The sequence below is a fragment of the Ursus maritimus genome, unplaced genomic scaffold (genome assembly GCF_017311325.1).
Source record: "Ursus maritimus isolate PB19 unplaced genomic scaffold, ASM1731132v1 scaffold_24, whole genome shotgun sequence".
NCBI classification, from domain to species: domain Eukaryota; kingdom Metazoa; phylum Chordata; class Mammalia; order Carnivora; family Ursidae; genus Ursus; species Ursus maritimus.
In genome coordinates, this window is record NW_024424897.1 from 18763745 (window position 1) to 18784718 (window position 20974).

The following is a 20974-nucleotide window of genomic DNA, read 5'->3' on the forward strand; positions in this document are numbered from 1 at the left end:
CAGGGGAGGCCCTGGTCGAGGGGTCCCAAGCCGCCATGTTTAGGAAACACAGTGTACCCTGCTCCCAGCATCACCAGGCACTTGCCCACAAGTCTGTCCCAACACAGCCCTGGGCCACTTTCCCCCTGGGGAGCATATAAAGAAGCTTGCTAAGGAAGGCATTGTCGCTCCCTGGTGTGTCCTTGTGCCTGCCGTTTATGATGTCCTCTCCCCGAGGTTGGGGCACAGAGGGGGACGGCCTGTGACATGCATGCTTCTCCTTGATGACCCGAGGCAGGAGGTCTGAGGGAGTGTAAGGCTCGAGATGCCCCCAGGGGCCCCTCCTGACTTCCCCCGCTCCCTCCCACCCACCCCTGGGTCCTCTTCTGAGTGGGGACCTCAGCACCTGTAAGGGAACTATGCAAACGCAGGCCTCTCTCCCCCCACCATGCCTGTCGTTCCCCCCCTCCCCCGCCAGCTGCCCACTCCTTGCTGTAGGCAGACGTGCAGTGTGAGGCCTGAAGCTGGCCCCATGGCCGGCAGTCGTTAGGGGGTGGAGATTCCTATGAAGAGACTGCATTTTAAGTATTTCAGTAGGATTAAAGATACCCAAACAAAGAGGCCGTGGGACTCCCGTAAGTCCATAGTTTCTAAACTGCGACTCTTCGGAGGGCTTGCATTCGGAATCCGCTGCTATGGAATGTTTCCCTTGGACTGCTCTCAGTCTCGTGGATTGTTAGAAGAGCGATGCCTTGAACATGGTTTGGTTTGGTTTTATTTTATTTTATTTTATTTTATTTTATTTTATTTTATTTTATTTTATTTTTTTAGAAAACAGAGTGTTGAAGTCCCAGCCTATTTAAAAACCCCACCATTTGAAGAATTACAAAGGTTTTGTCCTGAATTATAGCGTTGGCGAGCTCAAGCCACTCCTGCTAGCTGCTTTTTGTCTCGGTTGCTATTCCAAGGACAGAAGGAGGAAGTTGGCCAATTACAGGGTGGGTGTGTGGGTGTGGAGGGGGGGTGTGTGTCTCAGAAACACAGCCAGAGGACGGAGGAGCGGGCCCTGCCCACTTCTAGGTAGTTCTTAGGGCCCTGTGGTGCCAAGAAAGATCCTGGAGCCCTGGGAGCAAAAATGACTCAGGCCCAAATGAAGCACAGCGGAGCGTCCAAATGGAGACTTTCCTGGTGGGAGAGCAAACAAACCGGAACCACCATTTTTTTAGGACTAATTTAAGGATGACATCAGAATGCACTAGCGCTCACGCTCACGCGTGTGTGCACAGTTGTCAGAATATGGAGTTTTGTTTTGAACACCGTCTTTTTAGGGCTTCAGATGATTGTCGCCGTGGAAAGTGGCTCAGGTTCCCTAGCAGCAGAGACGTAGTCCTCAGCCCTACCCCCCAGCTCCTGGCTCGCAGAGGTCTAGAAAAGTTTGCGGAAGTGAACGTTTTTGTTTTTTGTTTTTATTTTTATTTTTTTTTATTTTTTATTTTTTTAATTTTTTTGAGCCCCAGATACATGCAGGGTGGTGTTCTGGCGGGTGTATCAAGCTCCCAGAAACCTGTATTTGTGGTAGAATCACTTGCAAGGATTTGCAAAAGGAGCCTTAGCAGCAGTGAAAAACCAAGGGCTTTTGTCGAGTCTTTAAAATTCAGTTTTAAATGGAAATTCAGGCAGTCTTAACCTGTCGAGGTGGGGACTGTGCCTTTTTCAGAGTTGACCAGGGGCGTCCGGCTAGATGGGGAGAAGCAGGGTGCCGCAGGGCCTCACTCCTGGGTGTCATGGCCTCTCCTGCCACAGGGCCAGCAGTGCGGGGCCTGGACGGTCCCTTTCCTCTGTGACCACAGCCACCCTGAACTAAGTAGGAGCTGTCATCTTTTCCAGATCCCGGACTGCCCACATAGACCCAGCTCAGTGAAATGGTCGTCCTCTAACCCGTGTACCTCACCTCACAGTTTCCAGAGAACCGTCCCACTTAATCTGACTTGATCCTTCCAATAACCCTCTCAAGTTGGTAGAGCTCATTCAGGTATTGTGACCTTTCAAGGGACAGGAACTGGGGTTTGGGCTGATGGAGGGCATGGCACCCGGGCTGTCCCGGCTCTAAGGGAGAGCCGAGGCAAGATTTCAGGTGTGCTGCTCCCTGAAGCTGAATCCTTTGTCCCATACTATGCTCCTCGTCAAAAAAGAGCCCCCTGGGAATGTCCGGGTGCGCTGCATATGCCTTTGACCCAGGCCGTGTGCACAAGAGCCAGTTAGTTTTGTGGACGGGGTACAACTGGTCAAGGGGTGCCACGGCGGGGGGGGGGGGTGTCTGGAAGAGGGTTGAAGGGAGTTGATACAAACCCATCCCCACTCCAGGAGAAGGAAGCAAAAAGCGTGGGTCCCCGATGCGGCTAGAATGTGTGGCTCTTCCTCCAGGAAGCATGTAGCATCCCTAAGTTGGAGCTTTCTGCTGTACTTCTGGAAGAGGCCCTTGGACTGGGGCTAGGGCTCTTGCTCCCACCCGTAGGCCGGGGTCACCCCATAGGACAGCCACAGCTACTCAGGCTAATTAAGGACCTCTTGAAGGCCTTTTCGTGGGGGCATGAGGGAGAAAAAGCCACTGGGAGAATGACTGCCTTTACTTGGGGGCTACTTTTATGCTGATAACTGGGGATTTCTTGGGAGTCTTTAGTCCCAGAAGCCCTATCTCTACTTCATGAGATTTCGCTCCTAATTTTTGGGTAAAGTAAAATTCTATTGTGTAAGAGCCAGCACGTACCCAGCTGCCAGTGGAAGCTGTTTCTGGACAGCTTTCTACCCCTGGGAAGTGATGGAATAGGAACTCAGGGTGCCTTTACCCTCCCCCCTGCCCTGATCCCTTTCTCTGACGAGCAGACCCCCACCTTGGTCAAATTAGAGCCCCAGATGGTTTTCTTCTCAAATCTAAAAGCAGTACACTTCCCACAGGCTGGTCTGCTTCCCTGCCACTCTGAGTTATCTGGAGAGCAGAAACCACATCTCTCAAACATGGGGACTCATCTAGAAGACCCGCTAAGGTCCCTTTGGCTCTGACACTGTAGGGTTCTCTTGAGAATCCCCACCTGGAAATTATAGGGTATGTAATAATATGGTGGCCAGCAGGTGGCGCTGTGTTCCACCCATGGTGATGGATGGTTTGGAAGGGAATGTTGGTGCCTTTTGTGTCACAAGTTAATGTTAAGATGCTAATGTTTTAATCCTAATAAGCACTGATCTTATAACAGGAAGATAGGCGCTTTCCTCGCAGGACATTTTCTGTCATAAAACCGGTGTCAGGAACCACTGATGAGCCAGCAGGGTTGGTCTTAACCAAGTCAAGACTGAATCCTGATTGGAAGTAGAGGCCCTCTCTGGGTGCGAGAGCAGAGCGGGTGGAAGCTTAATTTATCTCCTGTCAGCTTTCAGGGTAATTTGATTGTGAAAGTGTGAGTGTCCTGGACAGAAAAGGGGAAGGTATTAAATTGGTTTTGAAGGAAAGTAAGTTTAACGTCTGTTGTATCGCAAGTCAGTGTTAAAACACTAACTGTAACCAAAATAAATGTCTTATGTTACACAGAGACCGTCTTTTTTGTCCTCCTCATCACCGCTGATTTTCTTTGATGCTCTTATGTTTGCTTTTTTCTAACTGTCAGAAGTTAGCCTCATCTAAAAGTTAGCCCTCCCGAACTCATTCTCAGTCCCATGATGATTATATTTATACAGCACATGTCGATTAAACCTCTTGGTGGTACTAGAAATTTCCCGTGATAGGAATAATCTTTTTATTTATTTGATTTCTTAAAAAAATGCAGCTTTTTTGAGGGATAATTGACTGGAATATTCTTGCATAGAAAGGCCCATCCTAAATAAGGGAGGTGGGTCTATGTTCCTAAGAAAGTAAGAGACTGGGGGTGACAGTCTCAAGGTGGCCTCCCGTGAAGATGATTAGGTGGCATTTTAGGGTTTGAATGGTCCTGCAAATGGACAGCCCCAAAACATAGCCCTGCCCCCCGATGCCTTAAACTCCTCCATCAGCATTCATCTCTCTTATGGTAAGCATGGGCTTTTTTTCTCTGAATAAAAAAACTCAAGAGAGTTGGGTGCCTTTTTTTTCCTGACAGAAAAAAACCTCTTTCTGGAGCACCTGGGGTGGCTCAGTTGGTGAAGCGTCTGCCTTCGGCTCAGGTCATGATCTCGGGGTCCTGGGATCGAGTCCCACATCAGGCTCCCTGCTCAGCGGGGACTCTGCTTCTCCTTCTGCCCCCTCCCCGCTCCCCAGCTCATGTGCTCTCTCACTCTTTCTCAAATAAACGAAATGTTTAAAAAAAATAAATAATAAAAATAAATAAACCCGTCTTTCTTCTCCAGTTCCCCATAGCAGAAGCAGCTAGACTAACTCATTATTTGTCCAGCCTCTTTGGCAATATAATCTGTATGTTTTTACATAGAATTTTAAGGCAGAACACCAATATATGAAACTGGTAAAAAGTGCTTTTTGGGGGCGCCTGGGTGGCACAGCGGTTAAGCGTCTGCCTTCGGCTCAGGGTGTGATCCCGGCGTTATGAGATCGAGCCCCACATCAGGCTGCTCCGCTATGAGCCTGCTTCTTCCTCTCCCACTCCCCCTGCTTGTGTTCCCTCTCTCGCTGGCTGTCTCTATCTCTGTCGAATAAATAAATAAAATCTTTAAAAAAAAAAAGGGTTTTTTAAAGAGCCTTTTAATTAAAAAGGTAATACTACCTGTACAAAATATAAATTCAAACAATACAGAAGGCTTATCACAAAAAGTCAGTCTCCTACCCCAAACTTTTAATCCGTCTTCTCAGAGGAAGCCACTGCTAAGAAGGTTATCCTCCTAGGGGCACCTGGGTGGCTCAGTTGGTTAAGCATCTGCCTTCAGCTCAGGTCATGATCCCAGGACCCTGGGATCGAACCCCTTATAGGGCTCCCTGCTCAGCGGGGACCCTGCTTCTCCCTCTGCCTGCCGCTCCCCCTGCTTGTGTTCTCTCTCTGTTTCTCTGACAAATAAAATCTTAAAAAAAAAAAGAAAAGAAAAATCCCATGCATATGTAAGTACACATACGTGTATGTGTGCATATAGAGATCTCCATGGAAAACGTTCTGCACTTTGCTTTTGTGCTTAACGGACAGTTGTTTCTTAGAGCACCATGCACTTGACTAGCTACCTGGCATTCTGTTGCGTATGGCGTGCTGTGATTTCTGTATACTCTAATTTTAAAGGTCCAGGCGGCTTCCGTGAGCACAGAATGTTGAAATGAGACTTATGAATGACAGTTGCAGTTTATCTGCTTAATATCCTGTTAACTTCTGTCTCGGTTGTGATGGCATAGTGTCAAGCACATCCCAATACTCAAAGCCAGGGAGGCTTGTTCTCTGCATGCTTGTGTGATTTTATGGGGGGTTGCCTGGTTGGCTCAGCGGGAGTGTGCAACTCTTGATCTCTTGGTTGTGAGTTTGAGCCCCATGCTGGGGTGTAGAGATGACTTAAAAAAAAAAAAAGGTAACTTTACGGGGGTGGCATGCCCAAACTTGATTTTTAGAAGTCTCCGAGCCATGGCCTTCTGAATTGATGACCCATTTATAAGAAGTTTAAGTGCACAGAGATTGCGTTTTGGAAGTCTACACTAAAATGTAGACCATGTTTGTCTCCCTATTGTCCCACTTTAGCCAGAATCCCCCCAACCTCCCCATCTGACCCCCCTCAATATCTAATTGGGTTCTTCACCCGCCACTGTCCGGCAAGTGAAGTCTGATCTCCCGGGCTGCCTTCAGCAGGGATCAGGTTAGGTTGGTTTAGCCAGAATCCCCCCCTTCCTTCCCTGCTTCCTCTTAGTGATTTTCCATCCACTGACCCCACCCTGCTCCTGGGCTATAGATTCCCACTTTTCTGTGTTGTGTTCGGAGCTGAACCCTGTCTCTCTCCACCACTGCAAGAGCCCCGAGCAGGGGTTCCTGTATCTATCCCCAGAGGACCCCCTTGAGCAAAGTCGTCTTTACCATTTTTAACAAGTCTCACGAATCCTTTTTTCTTTAAGGGTTTGCAGACAGGCGTCCTCCAGGCACAGGGTGGTGGTTTGGAGGGCAGTTGTGGATGAGCTGGGCCCGCCTCGAAGGGCCTGGTTACCAGCAGGGACATGGAAACTCCATCCAGCTAGGGCTGGGGGAACCATTAGCCCATTCTAAGAGGGGCTGGGGGTGTGCGAGTGACAGTGCTCCTTGCGACTCCCCTCCTCTTTGTCCCTTAGCAGCTGCTGAATGAGCAAGTGGGAGAGTTCCATTTTCCACCTGTGCTAAGACCCTAATGCTCTCCAGGACACAGGCTCTCAACTGTGAATAAAGGCAGGCTGATTTGGGGCGCCTGGGTGGCGCCTGGGTGGCTCAGAAGGCATCTGCCTTCTGCTCAGGTGCTCAGGTGATGATCCCAGGGGGTCCGGAGATCGAGCCCCACACCAGGCTCTCTGCTCCGCGGGGAGCCTGCTTCTCCCTCTCCCTCTGCCCCCACCTTGTGCACTGGCTCGCGCACGCTCTCTGTCAAATAAATACATAACATCTTAAAAAAGGGTGATTTGGACGTCCCTTATTGCAGACAACTGCCTATAAACAGATCGCCCTCCAAATCCAGATACTCCATTTTACTCCGACCTGTGGGAGCAAAGTCTGTAAAAATGCAGCCCATAAGGAGAACCCTCAGTTCCCATGAATTACAGACAGGTGGGCTTGAGAAGCAAGTAGAGTTAGATGCCTTTGGAGGCTTCTTTCAGATCAAAGATTCTGTAATCCCGAGGATTCAAAGGAGCATAACTTCCTTTCCAAACTCGGCCTGTCCTTCAGAGTGCGCTCCAAATACCACGTCTTCCTGTGAGGACCCAGACCCACACCGGGCAGAAGAGACTGTTCTCCTCTCTGAAGGCTCATAATACTTTGTCCCTTAAAAAAAAATGCCTCTGAACCTTTCCTCAGTGGCACTAACCACTTTCTTTGCTGAAGAACTGTTTTCTTCCCTGGTACAGGAGCTCCGGGAGGGGGAGCGCGGATCAGTTCGCAGCTCCTGGCAGGGGGGCCTTACTTCATTAAGTGTTGGGCGAGTGGACATACGAACAGGCAGCTTGGTAGAAATGAGAAACAGCAAGTCACCACGTAGGAAAAAAAGCCCTGCTAGAAACTGAGGTACAACTGTCAAATTATTAAATGCAATTTAGAGATTTCCAGCCCACACCCAGGGTTGGCAACCTCGTGGAGGGGTGTGCTGTGACTGTACCCTCCAAAACTCGTATCTTGGATCCTAACTCCTAACTTAATCAGAATGTGACCTTATTTGGACGTAGGGTTGTAGCAGATGTAAATAGAGAAGATGAGGTCATTAGAATGGGCCCTAATTGAAAATGACTGATGTCCTTATAACAAAGGGGAAACGAGGGCATAGACAAACACACAGGGAGAATGCCATGTGAATGAAGATGACAGCAGAGATGGGGGGGGAAGCTTCTATAAGTCAAGGAATGCCGACGATTGGGCAGAGGCACGAAACGGACTCCCCTCAGAAGCCCTCACAAGGAACCAGCCTTGCCAACACTCTGCTCTCACAGTTCCAGCCTCCAGAACTATGAGACGAAGCGTTTCTGTCGTTCCAGCCACCCAGTTTGGGGAGCTTGGTTTCGGCAGCCCTAGGCGACTCACGCACACGTCTACCTGTACGTCACTGGTGGGACCGGGGACCTGGCTGAGCTTTCTGGAGAGCAACCCTGCAATGCACAGCCAACTGTTCACCCTCCCAGACCCAGTGTTTGCTTCTGGAAATAACCCTAAAGTGTTGGGTTTTTTTAAAATTATTTTGTGGCATATTATCCAGCAGTAAAAAGGAACAAATCGTTGATACGGGTAACATCCAGGATGAGTCTCCAGGGAATCACGTGGGGCGAGAAAAGCCAGTCCTAAGAGGTTACATACTATTTGATTCCATTTATGTGACTCTTCTGAAATGACAGATCAGTGGTACCGAGGGGTAGGGGAGAAGACGGGGGCTTGGGAAGAAGGTAGGTGTCATTATCAAAAGGCAGCAAGAGGGATCTTTGTGGTCACAGAGTTGTTCTTTATCTTGGCTGTGATGGATCCTGGAACTTACACATGTGATAAAGTGACATAGACCGACACACACACACACACACACGTGTGCATGTGCGCATGAATACAAGTAAACCTGGGGAAATCTGAATCAGATCGGTGGGTTGTATCAATGTCAATATCCTGGTTATATTGTACTATAGTTTTACAAGATGTTATCATTGAAAGAAACTGGACAAAGGGTACATGGAATGTCCCTTGGTTTATTCTTTACAAGTACATGTGAATTTACAATGATTTCAAAAAGTTTAACTCAAAAAATTACTTCGTACAAGGAAGTTCATAGCATCCCTGCTGGGGATAGGGGAGCACTGGAAATAACGGAAAGGACCTGCAACAGAAGTCAGCTAAAACCCTGGGGGTTTAACTCTGAACAGACAAGCTCTGGAACAGAGTAAATATAAAGCTCGAAGCATGAAGTGAAAAAGCAGATGGTATCATAGCAGCTTCTCTGTGAGCCGTTCTGGGAAGAGGACGGTTATACCTTGGAGAATAATTAAAAAGGATGGACACACTTCATAGGTTCAAATCCACTGGATTCTTCCCTTTTTTCTTTTAACAATGACTTCAGTTTCAAATAAAACAATGAAATGAAATAAAACCCTTCGCCGTCCAGCAGCCGCTGGCTCTTCCTTCTCTCTCCAGCAGGTGGCAGCAGCGCTCCGAGGATGGGTCCCACGGACTCCCGCGCGCGCAGATGGGTCTGTAGCTCCCACCAGCAGGTGGGGCTTCAGCGCCCGGATCGCGCCCGCTCAAGGATCCCGGGCCTCGGAACTGCCCTTTCCCAAATCCAGGGCAAGAAGGCAGTTGTCTGGCCACGATCGGGTTAATGGTCCACATTCCAGAGCAAGGGAAAAGGAGGCTGGAGGGTCAGAGACAGAGGGAGGGGGCGCAGAGGGCCAGCTTCTCACAACACCCATGGGCTCTGTTGGGAGAGATAGATCACCTCCAACAATGGCCACAGCTGTTTTCGCCTGCCCCGAAGGAAGCTGACTTAGGAAGCAGGTATCAGAGAGGGCCCTTCCTGCAGGGGCTTCTGTCTGGCTTGTAAAACTGTCAGAGCAGCTGCATTCATGTGTGGAGTGATGGATGGTGGAAAGGAGGGACAGACGGCTGCAGATGGACACAACGGTTTACAAGTCAAGGCAGGTGGCAAAGGCCTCCTAGAGGCTCTGCAGGTGGGGTGTGCTGATTCATTGCCCAGTGAGAATACCAGGGGGACCTGGGCCACAGCCCTCTTCCCAGCCTCCTTCAGGGCCAGGAGCCGGTTGTGCCACCTCTTTCCCCTGCAGTGAAAGCTTCCGCTGGCTCTCCTTTCTTTTCCTGCACCTCAGGTGTGAACCTTCTCCTGGCACCTCTACCCCTCCCAGGCCCCTCATTCTGCTCCAGGGCTAAGGTAGCAATCCTTTTTGGCTTCTTTGTGGCTAGCTGGACCTGGGATGGCTTCATGGAATGTACCCCGTAGCATGCCCAATGAGCTTTTCCATCTAGGACTCAGAGCTCTTTTTGAAAAATGTATTGGTTTGGGAGACAAAACAAAAACAAAAACCCAACAACAACAAACAAACTCCCCCCCCCAAAAAAAAAAGAAAAAGGAGAAGAAGAGGATGTCAGCACTAAAAATGCTGGCCTTGGCTTTTACTAAGAAAAGGGATTTTGTGCTCTCCATTCCTACCGCAGCCTGGCCAGGGAAATAGGTGCCTTTGGCACATGGGTCTGCAGGCGGCAGTGAGCGTCTTGGCCAAGGAGTGCCTGTCACTGTGTGCAGAAGCCCCAAGATTTCCTCCTGGGGCTCCATCACCAGTGCCCATTGATTCGCTCGTCCTGGCCTGGTACCCAGAATCCCCGCCTCCGCGTGTAAGCAGACGCCCTCCCCGTGGCCTTCCAGTTCTCCCTCTTGCCTTCCAGAGGGTGCCAACAAGGGGCTTTCTTGGTCAGGATAATCGATGCTTAGCCTCATGGAATTGGGACCAATGAGATCTCTTAAAGAGCACCCTTCTGCCTCTGTCTGTGGGGGCCAAAGAGAGAGCCCTTGGGCCATTTGTGGGTGGGGTAACAAATGAACTTGGCCTCAGAAAGGGACTCGGCTGGGCTCAGCCCTGTGGAGGGCTCAGAGCCGTCCTTTTCTTTGTGAAGCTGGTCCACAATTTGTTTTTGAGAAAGCCCAAGGGGCCCAAGAGGCGAAGATTACGAGCTGGAGCTCATTTCGATATCTGAAAACCACAGCCGGCTGCCCGTGGGAGGTGCGGGAGGGCAGGCTTGCCTCACACGCCCCCTCTCTCTAGGTCACCTGGGAGCAGCAATTTGGGAGTTGGCTGTGCCTGAGAAGTCTTTGGGGAGGGCTTGCTGTGAGCACACCCCGTTCCCTCCCCCTGGCCTGAGGGAGACGTGGGCCCAGCCCTGCCCCAGCCTGTCCTCATTGGTTAGCACCAGGCAGAGGGGGCTTTAAAAAGGCAAACGTGTCCCAGGCTGGGGAGCGGAGCCTGTGCTACTGGAGGCTGAGTGCCCTCCTCCGGCTGGCACCATGCAGCTCTCTCTCGCTCTGTGTCTCGTCTGCCTGCTGGTGCACACGGCCTTCCGTGTGGTGGAGGGCCAGGGGTGGCAGGCCTTCAAGAACGATGCCACAGAAGTCATCCCGGAGCTGGGCGAGTACCCCGAGCCTCCGCCAGAGCTGGAGAACAACAAGACCATGAACCGGGCGGAGAACGGAGGGAGGCCCCCTCACCATCCCTTCGAGACCAAAGGTATGGGGTAGAGGAGAGCAATTCTCGCACGAGGGGCCTGGGAGTGTTCTCTCTGGGAGGTTTTGAAGACTGGGTGGACGCTAACGGAGGGACAGCCTTGCCTGGAGGCGGGGGGGAGGGTGGCAAGTCAGAAGAGCCTTGGCGTTCCAGCAGGGGGTGGTGGTGAGGTGGGGGGGGGGCTCTGGCAGCAGGAGCCTGGGGCGGGAAAGAGGCTGAGGTGGTGAGAATCCAACTCTGAGACGGTTTTCAAGAATCCCCGCCTGAGAATACAGGAGACAGGTGTGGCAGCTGGCACCCTGGACAGGGGACCAGGCAAGGGAGACTTCCATCTGTGAGCACCTGCTGGAGGCAGATGCTCTCCCCCCGGGGTACCTGAACCCATACCCTGGGGACCCACCGCAGGGGAGCCCCAGAGGTACATTCCCAGTTGGAAAGTGAGGAAATCCCCAGACACTGAGTAACTTGGTAGGGAGTAGAAGAGCTGAGACTTGACCCCAGTCTAATGGGGGTGTGGGGGGGGGGCGCAAATCCCCAGAAAGCGGTGGGGAGAGGACACTCCCGCTGCCCCGAGTCTGCCCCCTGAGCTGGCCCTTGAAGGAACAGAAGTGGTAGGCAGGGTTTTAGCCTCTGACCTGGCTTGCAGCTTGGGTCCAGGCCCTGGAGGGGAGGTAGCGTCCTCTGTGCAGGGAGTGGATGCAGGTGGCCCCATCTGGCACCAGGTCCCCACCCCAGACCCAGCCTTGCCTTATTACTAGGGAGGGAGCCTGACCCTCATGACAAGGCAAGGGCCCTCATGAAGGGCACAGCTGGGCCCCCGGTCAGGTCTGCGCAGAGAAGCCTAGGGGGCGGTGTGCACAGCTGGCCATGCAGCTGGCAAGACCGGCTGGGGGCGGGGCCGGAATGACACTTCAGAGGGAGGGCCTCAGCTGCCCTCCAGTCATTGTCCGGGTGGGAGAGGAGTCCACGGCCAGGCCCCGTCGTCCCAACCCTCCCTGCCCCACAACCAGCTGGGAATGTGGGGCTCTGCAAAGGGGGCAACCCCACAGGAGGCCGGGGGCCTCAAGTCTTCAAAAAGGGAGGGCAGGAGCACACCACCCCACCACTCTGGCCCAGGCAAGGTTGATTAAGCTCAAGGGACTGCTTCCTGGGCTCTACGGGACCCAAGTACAAACTATCCACCTCCCTGGGCTCCCATGAGAGGCCACAGACCCCCAGCGAGGGAGCTGTGAGCCGAAAACGAAGTCACCCTCTGTACAGGAAGTGCCTGACCTGGGGCACTATTCTTGGAAAGCCCAAAAAGCCTCCTTCCCTGGGCAAACAGGCCGCCCCCACACACTACCCCTGCAGGGGTGAGGATGCCAAGTCAGCCCAGAAACCAGAAGGTCAGCCACTGGAGGAAGGCAAACCCACCTTTCCCCTGCTCTGCTTATTCTCCGGGGCCTGGGGGGTCGAGGCCTGGCCTTCTCTGCTCTCTCTGCTTTTGGTCCCAGGACTATTTTTCATCCCTTTGTGTCACGTGGGAACTGTCCCCATGAGACCCTTGGGTGACAGACAGGTGCTCACATGAGGAACAGCTGTTTAAAAAGCTCCCACCTGTCTAAGCCCACAGTAGGAGAGTTGATCAAGGTGTCTTCAGGGGACCGAGCCAGGCCTCAGGGCCCAATCCCCACCCCCCAACCCGGGAGCAAGCCCGTGTCACCATCCAGGATCCATTAAAATGGCCCAAAGCAAGAGAGGTGCCCAGCAGCGTGCCTGGCACATAGCAGGTGTTTAATAAGTGTTTGCAGCAGCTGAACCCGTAGGTTTTCAGATAGAGCTCCGTCCCCTCTGGTAGGGAAGTAACTGTAGTAGAGGTAGCCCTTCGCCCCCACCCCCAGCCCAGCCTCCCACGTGGGTGCTCAGGCACAGAGCTTCCACAGTTACGGGAACCCAGAGGTGCTGGGGCCCCGGGGAAAGCAGAGTGAGGACACCCAGCTCTACGTTTTGGGCAAGTGCTTTTTCCTCTCTAGGCCTCCTGGTCCTCAGTGATGATGAGGGGGTTGGACAAGCAGCCTTTGGCTCTTTTCAAGTCTAATGACTTCTCCTCCCCACCTCCCCTTCCATCTCTCTCCTCCGCAGCAGCTGCTCTGATTTATTACCTTCAATTAACCCCAACTCCTTTCTCCATCCCCTCGCCATCCCTCCCAAGTGGCTGGAAAAAGAACTTAGGAGAAGCCAAGGCCATGAGAAGGGTGTGGCTAGTACCAACTCTGCCTAGACCAGGCACTCAGTGACACAGATGTGACTTATATCCGGAGAAAAAGGCCCCCGTGGAGAAGAAGAAGAACACATAACAACAGCCCATACTTTCAGCTCTTACTATGTGCTCACAGTGTCCCCTGCCTTATATATGCTATGGAGTCACTCACTAACTCCTTAGGACAACCCATTTTACAGACAGGAAGCGCAGAGAGGTTAAATGACTTGCCCAACATCACACAGCTTCGGAGCTGGTCTTTGAACCGCAACAGACACTTGGCTCCAAAGGTTTCGGGGGGATAGGGTGGGCCAGAGGTCTTTCCACCCGCCCCAGAATAGAGACCCTGGGAAACGCATCTGGAAGGCAGCAGGTTTGGAAAAGCCCTGGGGGGCGGGGGCGCGGGTTGGTGGCCCGCAGGGAGTCGGGCTGGTCTCACGCGCCCTCTCTCCGCAGACGCGTCCGAGTACAGCTGCCGCGAGCTGCACTTCACCCGCTACGTGACGGACGGGCCCTGCCGCAGCGCCAAGCCGGTCACCGAGCTGGTGTGCTCCGGCCAGTGCGGCCCGGCGCGCCTGCTGCCCAACGCCATCGGCCGCGGCAAGTGGTGGCGCCCGAGCGGGCCCGACTTCCGCTGCATCCCCGACCGCTACCGCGCCCAGCGGGTGCAGCTGCTGTGCCCCGGGGGCGCGGCGCCGCGCGCGCGCAAGGTGCGCCTGGTGGCCTCGTGCAAGTGCAAACGCCTCACCCGCTTCCACAACCAGTCCGAGCTCAAGGACTTCGGGCCCGAGGCCGCGCGGCCGCAGAAGGGCCGAAAGCCGCGGCCCCGCGCCCGGGGCACCAAAGCCAATCAGGCGGAGCTGGAGAACGCCTATTAGAGGCCGCCCGCCGCGCCGCGCTCCCCCACCAGCGCCCCGGCCCAGGCGCCCCCGTTTCTGCCCTCTGCGCGCGGTCTGATTGTTTGTATCTCATTGTAAATGTCTGCAACCCGCGGCAGGGGGCTGAGACCTTTCCGGGCTTCAGCAGGCGGTAGCCAGGCCCTGCGGATCCCGGGGTGCCAGCCGAGCCCAACCTCCCCCCCACTCCCCCGCGTCCGAGGGGGTCCCGCAGGGCAGGGGAGGGCGCTGAGAGTCACACACACTGAGCCACGCAGCCCCGCCCACCGGGGCCGCCCACCTTTGCTGGTCCCACTTCAGAGGAGGCAGAAAAGCCAGCATTTCCCCGCCCAGGGGTTCTAAGGGAGCGGTGGGGAATGGAAGAGGCCGGGGGACTGGTTAAGAAAGTTCGATAAGATTCCTCCTCCACTCCTCTGCCCCTCATAAAGCCTTTTTAGTGCCTTGTTGTGCCAAGAACACAGGACTGGGGTCCGCAGATAGGGTTCCCAGTCCAGACTCTGCCACTAACTTGCTGGATGACCTGGGACCACACTCTTCTCTTTCTGTCCAGAGTCTGTCCTCAGTTTCCTCTTTGGAAAATGAAGGTAGGGGCTGGGATTTGTATCTCGAGGAATCGACTGTCGCATGATTCCAAGGCCTTGGGTGCCTTTTGAATGGGCAAAGGAGAGAGAGAGAGAGAGAGAGAGAGAGAGAGGTTGGATTGGATTACCGCCATGGTCATGCCCAGAATTGGGAGTTGTAATCCTCTGATCTGACAGCCAAGGATGAAAAAAACAAGTGTGGTGGGGGAGCCTTCTTTATGGCCGACAAACTCCTGGAAGAAGCTGAGTTCTTTCCAGCCTGGCCCCCAGATGTCTGCCGACCTCGACCCCTCCACCTCAACCGAGGCAGAAACAATACCACCAATTGGGGTAGAGAAGGAGCCGGTCCCAAGGCTGGGGGGTGAGGGCGCCCCATGGCTATATTTTAAAGTCACCCTCTGCAGAGAAGCTCAAGGTCCCAGGACTCTGGGTTCGCAGCCCCAAGACAGCAGCCAGCACCCATTCAAAGACCAGCAGGTCCCTTTGGAGGCACCCCGGCCTACCACTCACAGACACGGTTCTGTCTAGAAAGCAGCTTCTTCCTGCTGTTACCTGTGATTGCTCATCTTCCATTCAAATACTACCACTTGGGGGAAGATTACAAGTGCTGTACATATGCCGAGAAAACCGCAAAGCCAGTTAGCTGCCGTCCAAAAAGCTTTCTGAAAGTCATTTCCAGACACCTCTTACTTTCTGTGTAGTTTTTAATTGTAAAAAAAAAAAAAAAAAAAAAGAAAGAAAAAAAGAAACTTTTTTTTTTTTTTTTTAAACAGAAGCACATGCCATGTGAAAGCCTGCCGGGCTGGTCATGTTTGCAATCCTTTCATGTGGGATTTGTCCACAAGAATGAAAGTCGTGGGTCTTAAAAAGAGTTAAGTTACATATTTATTTTCTCACTTAAGTTATTTATGCAAAAGTTTTTCTTGTAGAGAAATGACAATGTTAATATTGCTTTATGAAATACCAGTCTGTTCTTTCCGAATCCAGAGGCATTGTTAATAAAGACAATGAATCATTTCCGAGAAGATGTGGTCTCATTTTGTCAACCACACACGGTCATTTCCGTCAAGGTTCACATCCTTCTCTTGGCCACTAGGACTTCAACCTTGGAGGCACCTTTGACTGGGCCACGGTGGCCCTTGTGGCAATTATGTCCTCTCTTTGAAAAGTCATGTCTGTCCCTTCCTTTCCAAACCTAGACCTCATTCCTTCACCGCGGCCATTGTCATAACTTCAGCCTGGTCTCCCTCAAGCAGCCTGCCCTCCACACCGTGTTCCAGAAACACCGTTCTCATCGCACCACACCCTGGCTCACAATCCTTCCATAGCTCCTCTGTGCCCAGAATTGAGCTCCAGCTTCTCAGCCTGACATGTGAGGCCTTCCCCTGCTTGATTCCCATCCCCCACCCCGCTCTACCAAACTTCCTTCCTGACTCCCAAGGGGCTACGTTCTACTGCTACACGCGTCCCTGCCTTAGTTTACCCCCACGCCTACAGACCATCCCCAACGACTCCTGCTCTTACTTTAGAGTTCGTGTTCCTTGTCACCTCTGAGCCTGAACCTTCCCGGGATGTTGCCATCCCCGCTGAGCTCTCCTCAGATGCCCCAGGCCCTTTGTCTGTGCCACGACCTCGGTTTCTGATTCTGGGTCTTCCATTCAATATTGGTTCATGGATCATGTGTCTCACCTGGCCAAGCCCTGCTTAGGGCTGAGACCGACACAAACCACGTACAACTCAGTTCCAGCTCCCGGGGAGCTCTGTCAAGCGTTTTTCCAAACGTGACCTGTATGCCTCCCTGGTGAAAATGTAAGATCACAAGCAGGGACAATGTCTTGTCCGTCTCTCAGTCTTGTCTCATCAAGGTGTCTCACAGCGCTGGACACTGGCTGACCCGCAAGAAATACTCTTCAGCCGCCACAGGGAGAGATGAGTCCAGCTTTGAATCCAGTCCAGCCCCTCTGAGGGTAACCCCACCCCAAAGCCCTCCCCAGCCCCGCCGACTAATCACTTTAACTCCCAATGAACCCTCCTAAATTCCTTATCATCACCAGCAAGTTTCTGATAGCTGTCCTCCCCGAGGGCGCCCCAGCGAGAGCCTGCAGGGAATCCACGCACGAGGAAGAGTGTCTCAGAGCTGGGAATGAGAACAGGTAGGAAATGGATACACGCTCCAGCCCCCAGAGGCCGTGGGGTGCAGTGGATGGGGACACGGGCTCTAGAGTCAGGCTTGTGTTTGGATCTAAGGAAAGTGGGGCACCAAGGGGTTAAATGTTCGCCCACGGCCCGATTGAGCCTGCTCAATCAGTTCCTGCTCAGAACCTGGTGGGCACATGGGCAAGTCATCAGGCCACACTGCAGAGTGTTACAGGATCAAGCACGGGAGCAATTCACTTTGTGGTGGGAATGGGGGCGGGGTGGGGGGAGGCTTTGGGAAGGTTTCACAGAGGTGGGTGCTGCTTAGAAGTTTTCGCCTGGTGAAGAAGGTGGCACAGGGTTCTCAGCAGGGGGCGTGGCCCAGCCAAAGGCCCTGGGGCTGAAAGTGCAGGGCTGCGTGCCTGGGGGCGTGAGACTCCAGCCGCCACATTCCTCAACACGTACTGAGTCCTCACCGTGGGCCAGGCAGCGTGTGGGGGGGACTGGACATCCCAAGCAATGCCCAGCCCCAGGTACACCTAGGGTCTGCTTTCTGGGACCCCGAGACCCAGGAGGGGTCAGCCCAGGCTATAATCCCATTACCACGAGGGGAAAAAAAACCCAAAGCCTAAATTGTAGGTCGGCCTAGGGGTTATTTATGGAAAGTTATATTCTACCTACATGGGGTCTATGAGCCTGGCGCCGATCAGAAACGGAACAGACAACAGGCTCGGCTGGGAGGGGTGGCCTTCTGCTGTGGGGAGCTCGTGTTCTGGTGGCCCAGCCAGACGTGGGGTTTGTATTAATAGTTTTGAGAGTCAGACAAACAGAGGGGCAGCGGGAAACAGGTCTCTCTCTTGCTCTCTCTCTCTCTCTCTCTCTCTCACACACACACACACACACACACACACACACACACTCCATCAGGCTCTATCTACACTCCAAGTCTGAATCAGGCCATCTTTGCACAAGGAGGTAGAGCAAAAGAAATTCAAAGAAGCCACAGGAACCCAAACACCAACTGCCCGTCCTGGAGCAGGCAGGACTTGGGCAGCTGGGGCGCGGGCCGGGGGGAGCTCACACACCAAGCTCAGAGTCACTGCCGCTGGAGACTGGTGCCACCCGCCCACCTCCCACCTGTTCCCTGACGCGGGCCTGCCCTCGTTCCTGATCATTGGTTCTAGCCCTGGGACCTGCGTAAACTTTCCTGCCTCCTCCTCCCCCCAGCCCTCCACCTCCACGTTCCTGGAGTGCATCCTTGCTCTTCTCCCTCGTCCAACGGGCAGGCGAAAGCTCAGGCTTCCGGCAGCTCAGACCAGGAGTTGAAGTTCCTTTCATCGCTAGAGGTGCAGGAAACAGGGAGATTGTCACTCTTAATTCATGCAACCAGGCGCCCGATTGGTCCAGACACTGACACCTATTGGCCCAGTGAAATTATCAACAGCTCCCACTTTTACCCTCAAAAATATCCTGTTCGAGCAATAAATTACACGGCCACTATAGCTGCAAGTATAAGAGACAGAGCTTCCTGTGGAATGGCTGAGACTCAGGCGCTGCCGCTCTGGGATGCTCTCTGCACGCTTACTCAAAGCCTGTCCATCCTTCAGGTCTCAGCCAAGTGTCACTTCCCCTGACCAACCAAACCATGCTATCTTTCATGGGCAAGGCTCTGTTCCTTCAGAGAGCTCACCTTCGTAGTGACACAATGATAGATTCATTCATGTGTTTGGTTAATCTCTCTCCTCGCCCCAACTCTAAGACCCAAGAAAGCAGGGACTCTTGGTCTGTCGCCGCTCACCAGGGCACCTCCAGTACCCAGCATACAGTAGGTGCCTAATGTGCATTGTGGTTGCATCGTTGTTCAACGTATTCAGGATTTCTTCTCCCATGAGATTAGGTGGATAGAATGGACTGGGATGGATGGACAATGGTGGGAAGAGGGAGGGGAGTATCTGGCTCCTAGCAAAAGAAGCTGTTTGCCCGGGCCCCTGTAGATTGGGTCTCTGAAGTTAAGACACACCTCCTACCCTCAAGAGGTTTGTAATCTTGCTGGGGAGTCAAATGGAAAATACCACTGTGGAGTATGTGATCATTTGCCACCAGGGTGGTTGAGACCTGAGGGGGGTGGGGTTTCTGGGGAGCAAGGTTGTGATGGGGTCTGGCTGAGAGGAGTTTTGCAGGACCTGGAGGGGCAGGGAGGAGAGGCAGTGGAAGAAAAGGAGCAAAGGCAGTGCACAACAGGTGGGCTGGGCCGATGCCGGCCTGGGACCTGGCACATAGCTGGCTCTCTCTCTCCAAGTTTATTACACAAAGAAGCACTAGCTGGAAGGAGAGAGGAGTGGGGGTAGGGTGGAGACAGATACTGTTGATTAGGGCAGGAGGGAGGAGGCATCCGCTAGCAAGGAGAAAGGGGCTGAGTTCCTACAACGGCAGTGCTGACTCGTATGGGAAAAGCAAGAGGCTGGGTCCTGGGTGCTAAAGGATGCCTCGAATGACCTTCCATTCTCTGTGACCTGGCAGCCCTGCCTTTCTTACACTCTCTCCGCCCCCCACTTTCCAATTACCCTACGATCATCTGAGGTGCCTGAGCCTGGGTCCTGCCCACCAAGAAGGTGAGAGCTGGAGGGGGAACAGATGCAGGTGGCAGAGAGGTACTCACGAGGGAGCGGAGGTAACGGACATGAGGAGAGGAGCCACGGACCTCACCTGCCTGAGAGCTTCCTGAGGGCTGATCCTGCCAGCAGGCTTAAGATGAAGGAGGAGAGATGGGGTCAGAAGAGAAAGTTGGGGAAAGGAGACGGTAGGCGTGGAGAGGAAAAGAGGGGTGCTCGTTCATTCGTCCTGCTAATATGGACAGAATGCCCACTGTGCGCCAGGCACCGTCCTAGGCTCTGGGCATGTGGTTGTGATGATGGGGCCTCATGAAGCTCATGGTCTGGGGAGACGGATTCTGGCTAACAAAGGAATGCACAGCATAATGCCCAGGAATGGAAAGTTCTGGGGGAAAAAATACAGCTGGTAAGCGGCTAGAGAGCCTTGGAGGTGGCCAGGCCGGGCCTCTCTGAGAGGTGGCACTTGAGTTGAGACCTAAACGCAGGGAGGAAGGGAGCCACAGAGGGAGCTGGGGGATGCACGTGCCAGAGAGGGGACAGCAAGTGCAAAGGCTCTGACAGTATGTAGGGGGTGGTGAAGGGACACCACTAATTGCCTTGGGTGCCTTTCAGGCGTCTCCAGGCCAAGGCTATTAACCCCTCATCTGGAAACCAGCATGATAATTATAATTATAGTGGGGAGGTGTGCGTGCGTGCGTGTGTGTGTGTGTGTGTAATAGAGAGTGAGTCTCTCTTTGTATGTTCTCCTGTCTCTGTATATCAATGACTAAGTGACGGGCCCCAGAGAAGAATGATTTGCATATTATCAATTATGTAGCTTTGGACGCCTTTGTTCTTAAAAAGCACGATAGGTTTGTTTGAGTAAGGCTGTGGGCATCGGGCAGATGTATCCCTTCTAGGATTCACCTAAGTCATGAAATTCATATGTAATTGCAGAAAAGTCAGTTTTCCTTTACTGGATGCCCACAAAATCCAGGCTGAGGTGGAAGCAAGGATTAGCCCAGGAAAGCACGAACATTAACGTATCGATTCTTCTTTCCTGCCACGGCTCTAGCCCAGACACGTACGTATATGTAGAGGCATATACGTGTATATTGAATTCCCAGTAGGTCCAGGGATGGAGACCTGAATGGTAAGTAGTTGCCTAAAAATGAATTCCTTCTGGAAAAAGTCATTCTTCCTTCTCTGAACTGTATAAGAACATTCCCATCAGGGAGCACACTCGGGTCACAGAATCCACTGCAAATCCCTTTCTCGATGATTCGCTTTCACCCTGCCCCTTGGTTCTGCACATGTGGTCACACGTGTATGCATACGCCATCTGTACAACGTCAAACGTTCGCAGGTATTCTAGAGCTTCCTGTTTCTGCCCCTTGGTTAGCAGGTGTCCAAGAACCGTACTGGCATCCGGGGACTGGGAACCATGCTTCACATCAGATCGGAACAGTGGCCAGGTCTGGACAAGACCAAGCCCCACGTCTTCCAGGGACATCAGACAAGAGGCCCGAACCGCACATCAGCTCTGCCCAGAGGCTAAAAGCGGCCCAAGAAGGTGGGGTGAAAAGATTTCCTTGTGCATTGCCCTCAGGGGCTCCCCGGATCTGCCCCCAGCTCTCCTCTAATCAGGAGAGCTGTGTGGCGGC

General features: G+C 53.0%; 1 protein-coding gene and 1 non-coding gene across 2 annotated transcripts; both read left to right on the forward strand.

Annotated features, from left to right (window-relative positions):
• The first annotated feature begins 6 nt into the window (after positions 1-6).
• Positions 7-3563, forward strand: LOC103665857. The gene is made up of 2 exons (XR_005837372.1): positions 7-740; positions 811-3563. It is a non-coding gene; the product is annotated as an uncharacterized LOC103665857 (transcript).
• Positions 3564-10650: 7087 nt separating this feature from the next.
• Positions 10651-14058, forward strand: SOST (sclerostin). Its single transcript, XM_040639871.1, has 2 exons — positions 10651-10870; positions 13563-14058. Exons 1-2 carry the CDS (start codon positions 10651-10653, stop codon positions 13982-13984), a joined length of 642 nt encoding a protein of 213 aa, XP_040495805.1. The 3' UTR covers positions 13985-14058.
• Positions 14059-20974: the final 6916 nt, after the last annotated feature.